General features: G+C 39.7%; 1 protein-coding gene across 2 annotated transcripts in view; it reads left to right on the top strand.

Annotated features, from left to right (window-relative positions):
• The window catches only part of ANAPC16 (anaphase promoting complex subunit 16), a 25,568-nt gene extending 6,147 nt beyond the window's left edge, over positions 1–19,421 (top strand). Inside the window, exons 2-5 of one of the 2 annotated variants that reach the window (XM_044659093.1) lie at positions 10,819–10,967; positions 11,401–11,484; positions 16,997–17,071; positions 18,195–19,421. In XM_044659093.1, the coding sequence (XP_044515028.1) occupies positions 10,826–10,967; positions 11,401–11,484; positions 16,997–17,071; positions 18,195–18,310 (417 nt within the window). In that variant the 5' untranslated portion in view covers positions 10,819–10,825 and the 3' untranslated portion in view covers positions 18,311–19,421. The remainder of the gene's footprint in view (positions 1–10,818; positions 10,968–11,400; positions 11,485–16,996; positions 17,072–18,194) is intronic. The other variant, XM_044659094.1, reaches the window with a different exon arrangement.
• Positions 19,422–19,691: the final 270 nt, after the last annotated feature.

Here is a 19,691-nt window from a genome sequence, read left to right as displayed (position 1 = left end):
CCCTAACGTCTCCCTCTCCCCTCTACTGTCCCCTCTTCTTATTCATCCTGCAGATATCTGGTTATCCATTGCTTACCCTTGAAAGTTCATACGCCTTAACTTGGCACTGCCCTGGCTTCTTTTCCCTCTTGCCATTTCTAACAACCTCACACTTTACCCACCTCCATGCTTTCGATTTTGTTGTTCCTTGTGTCTTTGTCCACCCCCTCCACTTCTTCAACATATAAATTTCACCCAACAAACACTGAACTAGGCTTGGGGCATAAGACAATCTCTGCCCTGGAGTAGTTTATAGTCTACTAGGACTGGGGAGGAATGTAACACTTGCACAAATAAGAAAAAAGACAGATTTCCGGAAGGAAAGAGATCAACAGGAAGGGTCCTGAAAAGCCTCCAGGCCCTTCCTGTCCACTGGTTGCTTCCCAACTGTCCACAAATACACCAGTGTGTCTGCCTCTCCACTAGCCTCAAAAACCCCTCACTTAATTCTTCCATTCCCTATAACTATAATTCCATATTTCTCCTCCTTGCTGTGACCATACTGCCTGAGAAGGCTGGTCTGAAATTGGTGCCTTCACTTCCATTCCTCTCTTTTCTTTATAGTTTGATTTCCAGTCTCATCATTCAACTGAAACTACATTCTCCAACAGTTATCAGTAAGCACTTAATTGCCAATCTAATATTTTTCACTCAATCCTCATCCTTCTTACCTGTCTGCAGCCTTTGATATTGTTGGGCATCCTCTTCTCCTTGATAGTCTCTCCTCTAGGTTTTTGTGATGCTTCCTTCTCCTGGTTCTCCTACTTTTCTGACCACTCCTCAGTATCCTTCACTGGTTTTTAAACCTGGCCACACCCACTAGCCTTGGTTTTTTTCCCAAGGCTCTGTCCTGGGCCTTTTCTTCTCCACTATTTCAGTTGGTGATCTCATCTGTTCCTATGAATTCCATGATTTTCTCTATGCAGATGATTCCTAAATCTACATAGCCAGTCTGTCTGGTAGATATCTTAAACTCAGTATGTCCCAAACTGAACTTAGTATCTTTCTCCCCAAGCCTTCCCCTATTCCTAAATTTCTTATTCCTTCCAAGAACATCACCATCCCTGTCCTCACTACTTCTTACCTCTACACCTTTGCTGATATAGCCATCACTCTAGGGCAAGCCTCATCCTCTCATGCCTAGATTATTGGAATAGCTGCCAGTGGGCCAACCTATACCCTGCATTTAGCCATCAAAGTGATTTTCCTAAAGCACAGGTCTGACCATATCACCCCACCTACTCAATAAACTTATGTTGGCTCCAGGATCCTTTTCCTCTCCCCTCCCTTCCCCTTCCCTTCCTTTCTCTTCTCTCCCCCCCCCCCCCAGTTTTCTCACACCTTATTCACCCCCTACTATATACTCTTTGATATGTGACATTGGCCTCCTACCTGTACAATGAATAAAACATTCCTGGTTCTAGCTGCCCTCCCTTTTTGAAATTTTCCTTCTATATCTGCCTCCTGACAACCTTGGCTTGCCTCACATATTAATTTAAATGATACCTCTCCAACTCTTAATTCTAGTGCCTTCTCCTTCCTTTTTTTCCCCATTTAACCTATACATAGTTTGTTTGTACTTAATTGTTTGTTTGTTGTCCTTTCCATTAGATTTTGAACTCTTTGAGGGCAGGGACTGTCTTTTGCCTTTCTTGGTAACCCTAAACACAATGCCTGCCACATGATAAGGGTTTAAAGGCTTGTTGTTGACTGACTTATACTTCAAGCTGTGCTTGCTCTGAAGGAAGCTAGAGATTTTAAGAGGCTAAGTGGAAAGGGCGTACATACAGAGGACCAATTGTAGAAAGATGTTGAGGCAGGAGATGGGACATATCTACAGACAAATGGAAAGTAGACCCATTTGTTGAATTCTTACAGATCCTTTAAAACCCTTCTCAATTACTTACCTTTTCTTAATCCTTATCTTTCTTGACCTCCTCTCCTGCCTTTGGAATTTTTGATACTTTTTGATTATTCTACTATCTGACCAACCAACCAACAATTTTACATTGTCCGTACCTTGTCCCCAGATGTAAATGTACCCTAAGCCTCTTTTCTAGGACTCTTTCTCTTCTATCTCTGCACTTTCTTACTTCATTACCTCATCAGATGACTACCAGATTCCTATATCTAGTCCTAGTTTCACTCCTAGGTCCAACATCACCAATTGCCTTTTAAATGTTTCAAACTGATTGTTCTTTCAGTGAGATCATAGAAAATCCTGAGTGCAGCCTAGACAAGAATTGGACCTGGCTTGCCTGGGTACACCTCTTAAATGGAGGTTCTGGGAGGAGCCTTCTAGTTAAAGAGGGAGAGGCTATGGTGACTCTGGATACTTATATGGATTACAGGGCTGGAAGAAGCTTCCACAATAAAGAGACTTTGGGGCTATGGTAGAGAAAGTCTGGAGTTCAAGAGGAATGAATAAGTGGGTTAAAAAATAATATGTGAAAGACCTTAAGGCTTCTCAGTAGGAGGAAAAAAATAAGACAGCAGTGAAAATTTGTTCCATCTAGTGATTCACATGTCAACAAAGTAGCTAGGGAAAATTAATAGTGACCACGAGTAAGCCATCTGTACAGGACCATATTTCAGTATATCCATGGAAAGTATTGTGTCTAGAATTAGACTCTTCTTCAGTGGTTAACACAGTGCCTTCTCATAGTACAGAGCTTTTCAAACCTTAGAGTATAAGGGGGTTATAGATCATTTTGGCAGTCTAGTGAAGCCTATAGACCAGTGATGGTAAACCTTTTAGAGACAGAGTGCTGAACCCTACCCCAGATCCCAGACCACTGGAGCAGAGTTCCCCCCCCCTCCCCTTACCCCACAAAGGGGAGGGAGAAAGCGCTGCCCCTGGGCTTCTGGATGAGGGGCAGATGAAGTAAGAAATGTCTTCAGTGAGTGTAAAGAGGGGGAGGGGAGGAGCCTGAGTGCCCTGCTCTCCTCCAGCTCCCACCTGTGAGCCGCCCACTTTGCCCCCTGTGCGCTCCCATTGGGCTGCTGGGCAGAGGGGTGAGGGATGTGAAACAATATCATCAGGTATGGTGGGGAGGGGTGCAGCTCCACCCAAGACCCTCTGCCTTTCTAGTAAGGAACTTTTGGAGATGAGGAGAGGTGGCCACTTGTGCCTACAGAGAGCTCTCTGCATGCCATGTTTGGCACCCATGCCATAGGTTTACCATCACTGCTATAGACTCATTCTCAGGGTAATGTTGTTGAGTATTTTTTAAATGCGTTTCTTTCTTTTAAATTTTTTAAATTATTTTTGCACATATATGTCCATTTTCTTTTTCTTGGATCTCTTTGGGATACAGATCTGGTAGTGATATTGCTGGAGAAAGTTGTTTTTTTGTTGGGTTTTTGGGGAAATTTTTATTTAATTAATTAATTTAGGGTATTTTCCCATGGTTACAAGATTCATGCTCTTTCTCTCCCTTCCCCTTCCCACCTCCCATAGCTGACGTGCAATTCCACTGGGTTTTACATATGTCATTGTAGATCAAAGTTTTAAAACTGGGCCTAAATCCAAATCGTTTTCCAGAATGGTTAAAACAGTTTAAATTTTACCAAGAGTTTAATATTATATCTATTTTTCCTCATCCCTTCTAGCATTTGTAATTTCTGATAGATGTCAGGTGGTGGTGCCTCAGAGTTGTTTTAATTTGTATCTTCCTAATCACTGATGATTTAGAACATTTTCCCATATGGTTATAGATAGCTTTGATTTCTTCCTCTGAAAATTGCCTATTCATATCCTTTCACCATTTATCAATTGGGTTCTTACTTGATTCAGTTCCCTATATGGTTGAGAAGTTAGGTCAGAGAATATCAGAGAAACTTGATATTAAGATTTTTTTATATTACTTAATTATCCATGGTACTTTTTTTTTAACTACTTTCTCTGGGTAGAAAACTGGTAAGGGGTAGACAGGGGGAGGAGGTTAAATGATTTGCCCAGGATCACACAGCTAGGAAGTGTCAGAGGTCAGATTCAAACCCAGGACCTCCTGGCTCTAGGCCTAGCTTCCAATCCACTAAGCCACCTAGTTGCTCTCTGTGGTACCTTTTTTTTTTTTTTTTTTAAACCCTTAACTTCTGTGTATTGTCTCCTAGGTGGAAGAGTGGTAAGGGTAGGCAATGGGGGTCAAGTGACTTGCCCAGGGTCACACAGCTGGGAAGTGTCTGAGGCCGGATTTGAACCTAGGACCTCCCGTCTCTAGGCCTGACTCTCAATCCACTGAGCTACCCAGTTGCCCCCTCTGTGGTACCTTTTAACAAAACATAATTTCACTGCTTATCTCTTTTAATTAGTTCTGTTTTTGCTTTTACTTTATCTGAGAGAGCATGATTGCTACCTCAGCCTTTTTTCCTTCTGCTAAAGCATAATAAATTCTTCTCAAGTCCTTTATTTTAACTCTGGGTGTCTCTTTCTGTTTCAAGTGTGTCTCTTATAAACAACATATTGTTGGATTCTGATTTCTACCATTCTGCTATCTGCTTCTCTTTTATGAGTGAGTTCATCTCATTCACATTCACAGTTATGATTACTAACTGCATTTCCCTCCATCCTATTTTTCTTCTGTTAATCCCTCACTTTCTCCTTTTATCATGTCCCTTCTCAAATCTTTCTTTTGCTTCTGACCACTGCCTCCCTTAACTTATTCTCCCTTTTATAATTCTACCCTCATCTCCTTTTTCTTGTCTTTTTCCTCTCCTAATTCCCTATTGGGCAAGATAAATTTCTATACCTGAGTGAGTGAGGTTTTTTGTTTGTTTGTTTATATGTGTTTTTTTCATTCTTCCCCTTTGAACCAATTCTGATAAGAATAGGATTCAGGCTGGCATTGCCTGCCACCACCACCACTGATAAAGGAAAACAGCCAGCTCATATCTCCACCATGGTGTTCAGCTTTTGTAATCTTTGCTTTGCCATTGCATCTGCTTTCTGGGCAGCAAGAGCCAAACCGCAAGATATGAATCCACCAATGCTAAACAAGCTGTAAATCTCCTACTAAGGGTATAAATGACTTGTGCTGACTGAATTGGAGGCTCAGAATTTGGAGACTTATTGCTCCTCTGGCCTGTGCATAAATAAAAATCCTCTATCCTATCTCATGAGTAGCATTTGTGTTTCCTGCCGACTCTTTTTCTATATTTGGTGCATGGGCTGGGAAACCCAACTGCCCTGGCCCTTTGAGCCACCCGTGTGGGGCAAGGTCATGTGGCGCCCACTGGGCTCTCACTCCAATAAGAGAGGTACCCCCTGCCACTTCGCAGAGCTCTTACCGGGCACAGTCCCCATGTCTCAGATGCACCAGGCCTACCAGACTCTGGGTGAGAGAGGAAACAGTGTCAAGTCAACAGACATCTGAATCAAGGTAAAGCCCCAAGAGCCGAGCCCATAGCCAGGCCCTCCTGTCCATTTCAGGACTTACTGAGTGGGGGAACTGCTTAACCTTTGAGCACAGCACAAGCTGTGGAGTCTGAGTGGGACTTACCCTGATTCTCACAGTCATATGGCACAGTGACTGATGCCTGGGATTCTATGAGCTAAGATAGACCCAGGTTCCCGCGAGGGACACAAGCAAGAAGGCATCTGGTTGTTGTCCCACAAGGGGCATTCCCAATCCCTGTCTGTGCCCTCCACCATTCACTTAGGAAATGGGAGGAACCCTGTCCAGGCCAGCTGTCTTGGGATGTATGCTCAAGAATTTTAGAAAGGGCTTTGATGAAGATTATAGAGTAAAGAATGACACTAGGGAAACTGAGTCTTCTGTGAAATAGACTGGCCCACCTTTGGGATAGGGTGGCCCTCAGAGAGGACTCTATAGAGTCCTAGAGGCTATCAGAGAGATTTTTAGGGTGATTACAGGAAGTCCAGGCCATCCCAATCAGTTCCCATACATAGATTCCTGGTTAGAGTCCCACAGTTGAACTCCTTAGATCAGAATATGTATAGGGAAAGGTAGGGTAGGCCAAGATTCTAGTGAACCAGACTCCCTGCCCATGAAAGAGCACTACCATCCACCAAGGGGCACCAGAGGAAGAACCACCCCCATACATCCCCACCACCCATCATCCTTGCCTATAATCCTGTCCCTGAGACACCACCCCCATCAGTATCCCCACCCACCCCCAGCTCTCCCCCAGGGGGCAAATCAGCCAAAGGACCAACCCAGTGACCCACCAGACTCTCCCAGCACTCCAAATGCCCCTCAGAGAGACCCAGGGCCCAGCCCAGTTCAACCCAGATGGGACGGTCCAACCTGGCTGCACAATCCTTTACTGTTAGCCTTTCACCACCACTGGACGGTCCAACCTGGCTGCACAATCCTATACTGTTAGCCTTTCACCACCACTGATCCCCTAAACTGGAAACACCACACCTCATCCTACTCTGAGAAACCCCAGGCCATAGTGGACCTCCTTGAGTCCATCTTCCACACTCATCATCCCACCTGGGATGATTGCCAACAATCCTACTCAGTCTCTGCAGTACTGAAGAAAGGTGGCACATCCTGGTGGAAGCCAATACTTGGGCAAGAGATGCCTTCCCTGATGTCCAGCCCAATTGGGATTTCAATACTGATGGCGGGTGGGCGGCCCTCCAGAGATACAGAGATATGCTCCTAAGGGTCAGAGAGGGTGGGAAGCGCCCCACCAATCTTTCACAAACCACTCTGGTAACTCAGAAGCTGAACAGGGCCCCCGAGGACTTCGAGAGACTCTGTGAGCCATACTGAGTGTACACCCCTTTTGATCTTAAGGCACCTGATGACCAAACCGTGGTAAATGCAGCCTTTGTGGCTCAATTGGCCCCCCAACATCCAGAGGAAGTTTCAGAAATTAGAAGGATTTGCAGGAATAGACATTACCCAATTGCTGGAGATGGCCAATAAGGTTTTCATGAATCAGTATGAGGTGGCAGAAAAAGAGGCTCAGAAGCACATGAGGCACCAGGCCTCATCGCTGGCAGCTGCTTTAGGGAACCTGGATCCTGCCCAATGAACTAGATCCCCTCAGAAGAATAAGAGTGGTGAGCAGAAAGCCTCCCTGAACTGAGATCAAATGTGCATACTGTAAGGAGTTGGAGCACTGGAAGAACAAATATCCAAACCAAAAGGGGCCCCAAAAACCAAAGGACCAGAGGCCCTATCAGAAGACCTTTCAGATCGAGTCCCCCAAAATGGTCCTCAGGTTGGCAAACTTAGACTGAGAACATGCCAGACCAGGCTCACTCATGTTTGGCCCCCACAAGCCCACGGTCAAAGTTAACATAGAGGGCTATGGGAGCTTTCATTTTGAAATCAGTGAAAAAAACTTGAAGTTGACAGGATGAATGGCTAGAGAAGTAGTCACAACTCAGAGTGAAATGAGACTTTTTTTGCACAAGGCCAATACAGGAATTTCCTCATTATGTTTATAGCAGGTTTTATTTTTCATTCTTTGCCAATGGATGGGGATCAATAGGAAGAAAAGGCATTTTTCAGAAATTAAAAAAATTAATTTTTAAAACTAAAAAGGGTATGCTACATTATCTTTAAGGTCTTTTTTAGTTTTGGTTTTTGGTTCAAAAAAGCTATACTTTCTATGAAACATTAGTGAGAATTATTAAATTGACTTCTAACTAAATTTCTCTTCCATTATAAATAATGACCTTCAAAAAATATAACATTTGGGGGCTGCTGGGTAGCTCAGTGGAGTGAGAGTCAGGCCTAGAGACAGGAGGTCCTAGGCTCAAACCCGGCCTCAGCCACTTCCCAGCTGTGTGACCCTGGGCAAGTCACTTGACCCCCATTGCCCACCCTTACCACTCTTCCACCTATGAGACAATACACCGATGTACAAGGGTTAAAAAGAAAATTTAAATAAAAAAAATATATAACATTTATGAAGGGTTAGAATTTGCCGAATTGAATCTCCTCACCTCAATAATGATTGTTAGACTTTGACGGTATATGATTGAGGACGTTGACTTTAAATGATCACTTTGTTGCAGATATTAATAATATGGAAATAGGTTTTGAACAATGATCCATGTAAAAACCCAGTAGAGTTGCTCATTGGCTCCAGAAGGGAGAGGGAAAAAAACATGAATCATGTAACCATGGAAAAATATTCTAATTTAATTAATTAAATAAAGATTTAAGATGAATTTTTTTAGAAATGCATATGGGGACTTTTTATTTGTCAATTGAATTAGATGATAATAGGACTGTTATTTCTAAATACACATGGTAAAAGAAAATCCCTTTTGAGTATATTCAGTTTAAAATTCACTGTGGCAACTTTTTTAAGCTATTTCAATAGCAGTCTCTTGGGTTTCCTGATCTGCAAACTGAAAGGTGTTTTTTATGTTTGGTTGGGGTTTTTGCCTTTGAAATTGAATAAAGTGCTTATCTGTGTGTACCAAAAAAAGTCAGATAAAATAGATCTAAATTTTTGTAAACTTTACATAAAAATATTTTATATACATTGTGAAACCAGTGGAAAAATGAGGGCTTTGATTTCTCCAAAAAGGTAAGGGTGGTTTGTGGTTCCCTTCTTTGTACATATTATCAAAGTTCATATCAACTATTTGGAGATTTAGGCTTTTGCCTATTAAGCCCCTGCTAGACTGGACAATGGCATTCAAAAAATATTGTAAAGCCCTCTTTTTTATCTAGTGACTTTTTTGCTGACCCAGCTTTTGTGCAGTATAGCCAAGGTTTTTACCATAAATTATATCTATCACCATCATTTTCACCAGCCATCATTTTAATCATTTTGCTCATTATCAACATAAGCATTACTGAGAAGACATCAATGGTAATGTAGAAAGAAAATAAATTTACAGTGAAAAGACTTGGTTTCCAATTCAGACCTGGCTACTTAATACCCTTTTAGCATTTCATTTCCACTGGTGGGGGTGGGGGATGATTCAGTTCCACACCTGCCCCCTTCCCCTCCAATCTATAAAGTACATTGTACAGAGCACTGGGCCTGGAGTCAGGAAGCTGTAAGTTTAAATGCTGCCTCAGACACTTACTAGCTGTGTGACTCTGGGCAAGTCCCTTAATTCTGTTTTCTTCAGTTTCCTTAACTGTAAAATAGGGATAACAATTGTACCTACTTTTTTGGGTTGTTGTGAAAATCAAATAAGATGTTTGTAATGGCACTGTGCACTAGTAGGCGCTATGTAAATGCTTATTTTCTTCCCTTTCCTTTTAATGGTCCTTCCAACTCTAATATCCTATGATCCTATGAATTTCTAAGGCAGAAGAGCAATAAAAGCTGGGTAGTCAGGTTAAGTGACTTGCCCAGGGTCACACAACTAGGACATGTCTGAGGCCACATTTGAACCCAAGACCTCCTATGAGATGCACTTTTAATAGGCTCTCAGCTATACCAATTTCTATACTGCCCATAACCTATTTCAATATCACATGTATAAGCCAGAAACCAAGTTCCCTAATTTTGACAACCTATTAATTATCAGAGAAGTGAGGAAGCAGAATTTTTTTTTAGAAATGCCTTTTGTTTCTTTTTCTTTCCTTCCATGGAATACCAGACAGTAGACAATCCTTTTCAGAAAATAGGCACGCTTCAAAGGAGACCTTTTCTCCAAAGTTTCTTTTCTTAAATGCAATTCAATTCATGTCAGCAAACATTTAAGTACCTTCTATATGCAAGACACTATGCAAATATATCTAGCAAAAATGTATTTTTAAAAATATATGTCAGTAGTGAATAATTGATGTGTTGGATAGGAATTTTTCTGTTGCCATTGGGACCCTTTATTTTTCTGACACTTGAATCCAACATGAATATTCAACATTCATGGGCTATTATATTGATGGGTTGTTTTTTTTTAATAATCTTAATGAGGAATATTTTTAGCTTGGAGTCGCCACCAGGTGATGACTTTGAGTATTACATCTGCAAGTTCTAAAAAGGAAATGGCTGATAATTTGTGGACTGATTAAGTCACCCCAGGGATGGAATCCAGAGTTCACCTAGGAGGCTTGAGATTTACTTGGAAATTCTTACCAAGTTCTTTTGTTGTTGTTGTTTTTTTTTTTTTTTTGCATGGAATGATAAGTGTGTACACAGGACAAATTGTTCTTCTTGGCATACTTTACTTTCTCATGACATAGTTTGGTTTCTTCCCCAGTCATATTGTTACATCAGCTCTGCCTGCTTTGGCACCTGGGTCATAACCTTTAAATTGTTCGTATCTTCTATTTTGAGTTTGCATTTAAGAGATCAATAATGGTGCTTTTTAGAAAGTGGAAAGTTTGGGGGTTTGTGAGGTTTTTTTTGGTGGTAGTAGTAGTGGGTTGTTGTTTTTGTTATTTTTTTTTTTTTTTTTTTTTTTTTTTTTTTTAACCCTTGTACTTCGGTGTATTGTCTCATAGGTGGAAGATTGGTAAGGGTGGGCAATGGGGGTCAAGTGACTTGCCCAGGGCCACACAACTGGGAAGTGGCTGAGGCCGGGTTTGAACCCAGAGCCTCCGGTCTCTAGGCCTGACTCTCAATCCACTGAGCTACCCAGCTGCCCCCAGTTTTTGTTATTTTTAAGAAAGCCAACTACCAGCAAATTTATTTTCTCTTACAAACTAAGAATCAGAATTTCACCTAGGACTTAAGAATTGGGAAGGCTATGAGAGAAGAACTGGAACTGGCTGCTGCCCAGAACTGAGTTCAGTCCTCTAATTCTCTCTTCCTTAAACTTAACAACTGCTGTGTTTTGGTTTGTTTCTCTCTCTCTCTCTCTCTCTCTCTCTCTCTCACTAGAAAAAAGATGGCTGCTTCTTCATCCTCCTCCTCAGCTGGAGGGGTCAGTGGAAGTTCTGTAACTGGATCTGGCTTTAGTGTCTCAGACCTTGCCCCACCACGGAAAGCCCTTTTCACCTACCCCAAAGGAGCTGGAGAAATGCTAGAAGGTGATCATATTCTTACTTTTTGCTGAATAATTAGATTCAGATCAGTAATTAATATTACTAAAATAGTAAAGGATCTATAAAAGGAATGTAGACAGATATATACCAGCCTCAGAACAAAACATCCTCATTTTCAAGTTGTCTGTTTTGCCTCTAACATCCAGGCAACATCCACTCCAAAGCATGAAAATTCTCTTACCTCTAGTTAGCAGGTTGTAAATTTTTTTTAGCTTACCAAATTAAAGAAAAATAAACCCCATTACCTAGGAGATGAAAATAACCCTAATATAAACTTTTGACTATGTATACAAATTTAATCTTAACATAGACTAAATGTAAAGATGGCATTACTAACCCCACTGCCAGGACATGTGCTTTGAGTTTTTCCAGTGGTAGAGATGGATTTACATTGAACCATCCTCACTTTCTCATTCAGACCTCCTTGTGACCAACAGCAGACATTTGCAAAACAGCTGGCCAAGGTTAGGGATGCAGTCTGTGGCCATGGAAAAGAGCAAAGGTAACTGGACATAATGGGAAAATCAACCCTGGATCTCAGCCTCTTTAGTATAATGCAGTAACCAACTGAGCTAACCCTGGGGGTATGGGAACCCTTTTGATCATGTCTAACCTCTTTCTGGTATGTAGGAGATTGACCTTTAATCTCGCTATTTCTGCAATGTCACCAGGGCATCTAGGCACCTTGATAGGTTTAGGATGTACAAGAGGTAGGCAACATTTGTGGTCTGTGAAAAGAGGGCTGGACTTGGAGTCAGAAAAACTCGGTCCAATTCTGATTCCGCTCCTTAATAGCTCTGTGGCTAATCATTTTACCTTTCTTGAGTCACATCCCCCCCATCTATAAAATGAGAATATTTGTACTTTCACTAGCTACATCATAGAGTTAGTGTGAAAAAAGTACTTTGTAAACCTTAAAGCACTACATAAACAAACATGAGATATTATTTGGTACGAAGTTATTTTCCCTCCAAAGTAGTCCTTCTGGATATTACAGCCTTCAGTATTCACATTTATAAATTCATTTGGAAATTTTTCTTTGCTTATACACATGAGAAAGGTGAAATCTGCTGCATGAGGAATCTGCTTGTGGAATCAGTACTTTTAACCTGGGGAAGCAGAGAGGTAATTTGTGAAAGAAAAATGCAGGAGGGTTAACTATGAAGCCCTTGAAGACTTCTAGACTTGGTTTGTATTATTAATATAATGGGTAATATAGCAGTGTAGTCAAGTGAACAAGCATTTATTAAGCTCCTACTATGTGCCAGGCACTGCTAGGTCCTGGGAACACAGAAAATGGCAAAAACAGAGTCCCTGCACTCAAGCAGTCTCAATGAGGGAAGTCAACACACAAACAACTATATATACAAACAAGACGTATACAGGATAATTTGGAGAGAATCAGCTAGCTGAGAGGCGGCACTAGAATTAGGAGGCTTAGGGGAAAGTTTCTTGTAGAAGGTAGGGTTTTAGTTGTTGGGACCTCAGGGAAGCAAGGAGACAAAAATGAGGAAGGAGAAAATTCTAGGCATGGTGATCAGGCAGTGAAAATGCCCAGGGTCAGGAAATAGAGTCCATTGTGGCTGATTTTCAGAGTGTGAAAGGAAATAATCCTGGAAAAATGGGAAGGAGCCAGGTTATAAAGGTCTCTAATGTCAAACGGAGGATTTTCTTTGTTCCTGAAGTGAGATTAATAACAATTCTGATGTGGGCTTCAGTCTTATAGATGTCTGGAGCTAGACGGAATATTGTGTAGCATCATTGACCCTATAGGCAAGTTGTGGCTAGGGTTCTGTTTGTTAAGTTTGTTAAGCATCGCATATGGTAGTATGAGTTATATGGAGTAGAGTCTCTGTGCTTAGGAATTTGACTTCAAAACAAATTATAAGTTTAATTGCTTTACTAGCTTCTACATAGGCAGAAGAAGCTCAGTTTAGATTTAGAAATGAGTAAAATTGGCAACATTTCATTCTTGTTACAGAAAATAACTTGGCTTTCAATATAGATATCTTCATGTCTGACATCATTAGCATCACTTTTCAGTGTATACCACAGTACTCTCAAATATTAGACAAGAGGAAGGAAAGCCATCTGCGTTGAGTCTAAACAATGTTCTTCTAAGTTATGGTTTCATCAGTTCCTTTCCCACCTCATTATACTTTATGGAAAGGTATGTTTTATAGGGTAAATTTATGAGTCTTAAAATTTAAGTAAATTAACTAGTAAGTTTCCATTCACAGTGTTATTGGTTCATTTTCTTAGATATAAAGCTTTATCTAAATCTGGAAAATGTTACTAAACCTTTTAGAAAACAAACTGTTAGAAATAATCCAAAGATGGTTTCTACTTAACCATTTTTGTCCTATTGAGAACATTAAATCACAAATGTTGGAGGAGTTATAAGAAAACAGGCACATTAACAAACTTTTGGTGGAGCTGTGAATTAGTACAGCTAATCTGGAAAGCTGTTTGGAACTGTGCCCATACTCTTTAACCCAGAAATACCACTACTAGACAAATATTCTAAAGACATCAGAGAAAGCAAAAATGAACTCATGCACAAAAGTGTATATGGCAGCTCATTTTTCATAATGGACACCTGGACATTCAAGAAGTACCCATCATTTGAGGAATGACCAAACAATTATGATCTGTAAACATAATAGAAATACTATTATGCTGTAAGAAATGCTAATTGGGACAATTTCAGAGAAACCTAGGAAGACTTGTATGAACTGATGCAGAATAAGTTAAGTAATCAAAAATAGGAGAACAATATATACAATAACAACATTATAAAAACTAACAACTTTGAAGGACTTAACTCTGACCAACTCAGTGGCCAACAGTGATTCCAAAGGACTTATAACAAAATGTGCTACCCATCTCCTGACAGATGATAGACTCAGGGTACAGATTGAGACAATTTTTGGACATAGCTAATGTGGGAATTAATTTTACTTAACTATTCATATTTGATACAAGAGTTTTGTTTTTCTCTTTCGGTAGTGAGAAGGGGCAGAAATTTTTGTTCATTAAAAAAATAAATTTAAAAAACAAATTGAGAGCATTAGAATAAAGATAGCATTCATTAATTGAGGGGTAATAAGGATGTTCACTTTGTAAGAATCTCCTACCATGTTAATTTCATTTAGCTTTTTTAATAAGTAAAATGATTAGTCTCCATCTAGTCATCCATGGATCTTTTTTTAACTTTGATATCAGAATGAAATGAATGAGATTTGTCTGCCTGTCAATTAAAAGTTTTTAAGGATTGATATCAGAAATATAGATTAAAATCCCAATAGAATTATACAGTAATGGGTTAGAAATTAGGAGGAGCCTTGAGAATCATCTCATCTAGTACTTTCATTTTGAAGATGAGGAAATAGGCCGAGGAGGGAAGTGATTTAGCCAAGCTCAGCCACTGACTTAGTGGCAGAGTGAGGATTAGATCTCAGATATCTTGATTCTACAGTTTACTTCCACTAAGCCATTGTGCCTTCTCAGGTTCCACTGACCTCTTGATATCCTTCTAAGATAAACCAGATGTCTTGCAGTTTGCCCTGTGAGACAACTAACTGGTAAGATTCCTTTACCTGCTGTCTGACTTGTGAAGCCTCATACAAAAGGTATAGAAGTGGGCTGTCGATTGCCCAAGGCTCTAGTTTTTCCTTGCCCTTTTAAAAAGCAGCTTAGTTAGATGGTACTTTCTAGCCCACAAGTGGCTACATTTTTTTTAACACTTTAGAGCCTTGTATTAAAATACAAGGTAAATAGAAATTATTGCTCATTGTTTAATTTCCTGTTATCAAGTGATACTCTTTTAAATTGCTATTTTAGCAATGTTAATAGTTGGTGGAGGTTGTTCTATTTGGGCAATTGAACTTTTCCCTATTTTATAACATTTCTTCTTCTCTTAAGAGAAAAGCTAATTTATCTTTACTCAGTATGTTTTGTGGGATTTGATTGTAGTTTCTAAAATCAAAGCAAGAGAATGATAGGCTAGCTCCTCTCTGGAGAAATTCCAGGCTTAAGATTGGTATAATCATTCTATCTAATAGCATATGGGTAGGTAGTGATAGACTTCGTGGTTAATACAAAGTTGTAGATCTCAGCAAATCTGTTTGGTACATCAGAGCATATATAAAGGGATAGTGACAATAAGGACTGAAATTGGTATGCTGCTTTTTGTAGAATTTTAACTTTTAAGTTTCTTATCATAAAAAGTCTATAAATACTGCAGTATTTTATCCAAATTGTCTGAGTAATTCAACAAAAACAAGCGTGGGAGCTACTACCCTCTATCTGGACCTACTCCTTACAACTTCTATGTATTCCAATTTGAGTCAAGCAGGATACTAATACAGAGAACCAAGTCCTCAGGGACAATGGCCCTAATTCCCTGTGCTTATCTCTTTCTAAAATAAGACTTTTGCGGGCATAATTTGCTAGTTTAAACAAGGATATGTTTAGAATAATAAATGTTAGAGCACTAGTTGCCCAGGGGAACTATAATAAATTTCAGCATTGGTGTCAAATAATCACTTCAATCCATCTATAATTTGAAGTTTAATTACTTGCATCCCAGATTTAGCATTTGCATTAGATTAAATGAGTCAAAAAACTCAAGTAATAGAATCCTCTATCCTAACACCTAACACATAGTAGGCACTTAATAATAAATGCTTGTTGATTCATTGTGGTATGGGTGGCCTGCCTACAGCCTAAAGAATAGAAGATCAGTAGTGTTCAAGTCAGTTCAGCAGGCATGTTATATACAGGACACAATGCCAGATGTTGAGGATGAAATGACTAGTGAAAAGGGTTTCATTTCAAACTTTTTGGATAAGATGTAGGGAAGAAGTTGCATTTAACACCCACGTGTCATAACTTTCCAATTCAGCAGTTCTTTTACACTCTTTCATTGTGTGGTCAAGCTACATTATATACTATGTTTGTAGTTTTCTTTTTTGTTATTTTGTCTTTTGAAATAAAGTATAAATGATATGTAGAACAGAGTGAATTGCCCCATCTCTTTGTCATGTAACACCAAGTTGATACAACAGTGTAAGATTGATTAGTCAGTCAGTGCTTGACCCAGGGAGGCCATCACAAATGGCCAACTAACAAAAGGCAGCTATGACAAACACCCCCTCCCCTTCACATATCTTAGGATTTTGTAATAACACAACTGCAGCAAATGCTTTCTGCTCTCCTTGGGGGAGAATAGGGTGTCATATTCTATTTTACATACATACAACATTTTGGTAGTATTGACAGCCCCTACAAGATAGCAAGTCGCATGTATTCATTGGTTTCATAACAAGTTTCCAAGTCCTGTTTCATTGCAAGACCAATTTCTATGCTGACTTCATGAATGAGTCAGTCGCCACATTATGTGTTGTTTCTTGGGATTGACATAGTGCTAGTTTCAGAAATTGCACCATATTCTTATCTCCATCAAAATTGTAGTGTTTTGACTTATTTGGAAAGTCAAAGTCACAATCCGCATTTAAAGGATAAAATTACCCAACAGTGTTTTGGCTATAGGGAGGGATATCATAGTCATCTCAGAGATCAACTACAGCTGGTTTTCAACTTGATCTTTCTTCTAATGGAAAGGAATTGAACTTAAGGTAATACCTCTGTACTTCTTTGGGTCTCAGGAACTTTACAGGGCAATGGGATATATTATTATGGTCCATTGGTCACATGGGTGCTCTTTAGAGCAAATTATGTGCATAAAAGGTTAGAAGAAAGAATCTGTTTAGCTGTGAGGGGAAGACGTTAAGTAGGACATTAGGGTGGGATTATTTGCTTTTGCTTTTTTAAGAAATGTTTTTAAGACTCACTTACCAAAGGTGAGGAAATTAAAAAACATAGAAACTCCAAAAAGTGACCTAGAAATTAGTTCTCATAAAGAAAATCACAAACATATCAGCAGCATTTACTCAGTTTGTCAAGAACTATAAAAGTCTTGGGGGTAAAGTATCTTGTTTTCCTATTTACAGATGGCTCAGAGAGATTCCTTTGTGAGTCTGTTTTCAGCTATCAAGTGGCATCTACACTTAAACAGGTGAAACATGGTAAGTACATGAGTGTTGCATACTTGACTGCGTAAGGGTCAATGGACTGTGGAGGCCACAGAAAGAGAACTCCAAAGGTCAGGCCACTCTGATGCAAGCTGCCAACAGCCAAGAAGGCTATTTAAATAGACTTCTTCAATTACCAGTCAGCTGGACATTCCAAGGTCTTGATCCAAACATGATGAATACCCAAAGCCGAAATTGGAGTAGTCACATTTTCTTGAGGTCCTAGTGTAGTAAGCTTCTTTGGGTTTTGTATGTTCCATTGATTTTTATACTCTTCAGTCTCTGGAGTACCGATTTAATTATCATGATCATCATTACCAATTTTGAAGATCCTCCATTTAGAAAGCCTAAGGTGTTAGTAATTTAAGTCCTAGTGACTTTATTTGTGTTTGTTTATGCAATTAGTTATTTATCTCTATCTTTGTATCACATTACACATGATAAACATGATCATTGGGCTACTTCTCCCCCAAGATGATTTCTTCATTGAGGGCATTAGCTTCGGAAAATATTAGGTTCCTATGACCTCTGACATTAGCATCATAGAATTCAAAGCACTATGATAGAGAGAAGGAATTAGAAGTGTACATTTTCTCAGGGATAGACTATAAATGAGGACTTTTGAAGAGATATCTCATCATTGTTGTGGCTTTTGTGTGTATGAATCAAGGACATTTTCATGGCTGTTCACTGAGCATGGACCAGTTGAGCTGGCTCCCTGACCCTCCCAACCCAAGCACTAAGCATATTATGACTCGTTGGGATTCAATAGGACTGATAAATGAAAAAGAAAATGTGCTATAACTTTCTAGGCCTTCCAACTTGTAGAGAACTAATGAAATTGAAAGCCTTCAGAGTGACTAAGTAGGTGTTGAGAGGAGGAAAGATTGGTCTGTTTGTTGGCCTGAAACTTGTTTGTTTTCTGGAAAGCATCAATTGTGCACGTCAAAACTTTGTAAAATGGTCAAACCAGCATAAAGTAAAGCTTTTTTAATGACTAGAAGAAGGATGACTGAAAATTATTTATTGATTTTATTAATGAGCATCTCTGTAGTCATTGACTACTTAGTGTGACATATATTGCCATGCCACATCTCACTTCCTCAATCCCTTCCAGATCAGCAAGTTGCTCGGATGGAAAAACTGGCTGGCTTGGTGGAAGAGCTAGAGGCTGATGAATGGCGGTACAAACCCATTGAACAGCTACTGGGGTTTACACCCTCCTCAGGCTGACAATGCTGGGATTACCTCTGGAATACAAACAAGGGCATATTTAGGGAGGGTCTTTTCTGCACAGCCTCTGGATCCAGGGTTTAGAGCTGCATATGAAATGGTTTGCTCACATTCACACTTGGTGCCTCTGTAATAAACTATATTTCATGTAAGCTGAAACACCTATGGGGAAGAGGGGGAAAAAAAACACTACAAATTAACTAGGTTATCTTACAAGGGAGTATTTTTCTTCCCTAGGAACCCACTGGAGATTGGCTTAAGTGAGACAATCAGTTTCAAAGAATTGGAAGGTTTCCATTTGGGGTTTGAGGGATTTTTAGGAAACTTCACTCAACAAGTTGTGGATGTGGCCAAAGTGGTCTGTTGAGAAGACTCCACATTGTCAATCATTCTAGGATTAGACCATATCACCAAGTCAAGGTCAGAATAAATAGGTGTGAAAGATAGCAGTTCCTTTAGAAGATAAATGGGATTATAACCAGAAGAGCTCCAAATGAAGAACAGAAAAAAATGTTAGCCCTTATTTTCTGTCATTAGATACATCACCTTTTTATGACATGACCTTGTTGACTGCATGCTGAATGCTTGGAAAGGGACTTGCCATTTTCATGTTGGCACAGTGTAGAAATGAAACAGCAGGATCCTTTTAAACCCAGAAATCTAGGGCCCTTCTCACTGCTGGATTCAAGCTGTTCTGTGGCAAAGAAATCCTTTCAAAGAGCTTCAAATTGGTTTCTTTATCCTTTCAAAGTCTCAGGGATTTGAAAAGGGGGAGGAGGTTAAATTGCTTTGTTGTCAGTGAGGAAACAAAACCATTTCTCATAAGCAAATGATGGTATGTTTCACTGTTTGTGTGCAAATGGATGAAGTTTCTTCACCAAAGCCTGAATAGGTTTCTTCTCCAGTGTTTAGGACATCCTGAACAGGGACAGCTAGTCCTGTTATTCCTCTTGAAGTCCCAGAGTTATGTACAACATTTTTGGACCATGTGCAAATTTTTGCCTTTTAGAAAGTGTCTTTGTTGTTTTAGGTTGGGTTCCTTTTTTTTTTTTTTAATGACTTAACAACTGACCTACTTAGACCAAATTAATAAATAAGTAAAATCCTGGTACTGATTGTCTCTTGATTTCACGAGTTCTGAATGCTTTAACAAATACTGCCTGATACTTGGTATTGATCCTGTTTAGTAAATGTGAAGTTGAGAACAGAACAGTTAAAGACCTGCCCATGGTCACATCCTAAGTCAATAGAGGACCTTGGAATCAAAACATGAGTTGCTCTGTAGCTGAAAGCACGTCCAGGCTAGAGACAAATTATTTATTTCCATGTTTATTTTTCTCAACTAAAAATAAGCAAGTTTCATATTTAGGAAGCAATCCAA

Source organism: Gracilinanus agilis, chromosome 2, assembly GCF_016433145.1.
Source record: "Gracilinanus agilis isolate LMUSP501 chromosome 2, AgileGrace, whole genome shotgun sequence".
Lineage (NCBI taxonomy): Eukaryota > Metazoa > Chordata > Mammalia > Didelphimorphia > Didelphidae > Gracilinanus > Gracilinanus agilis.
The sequence above is the reverse complement of the archived record's forward strand: the minus strand, read 5'-3'. Positions and strand labels throughout refer to the sequence as shown.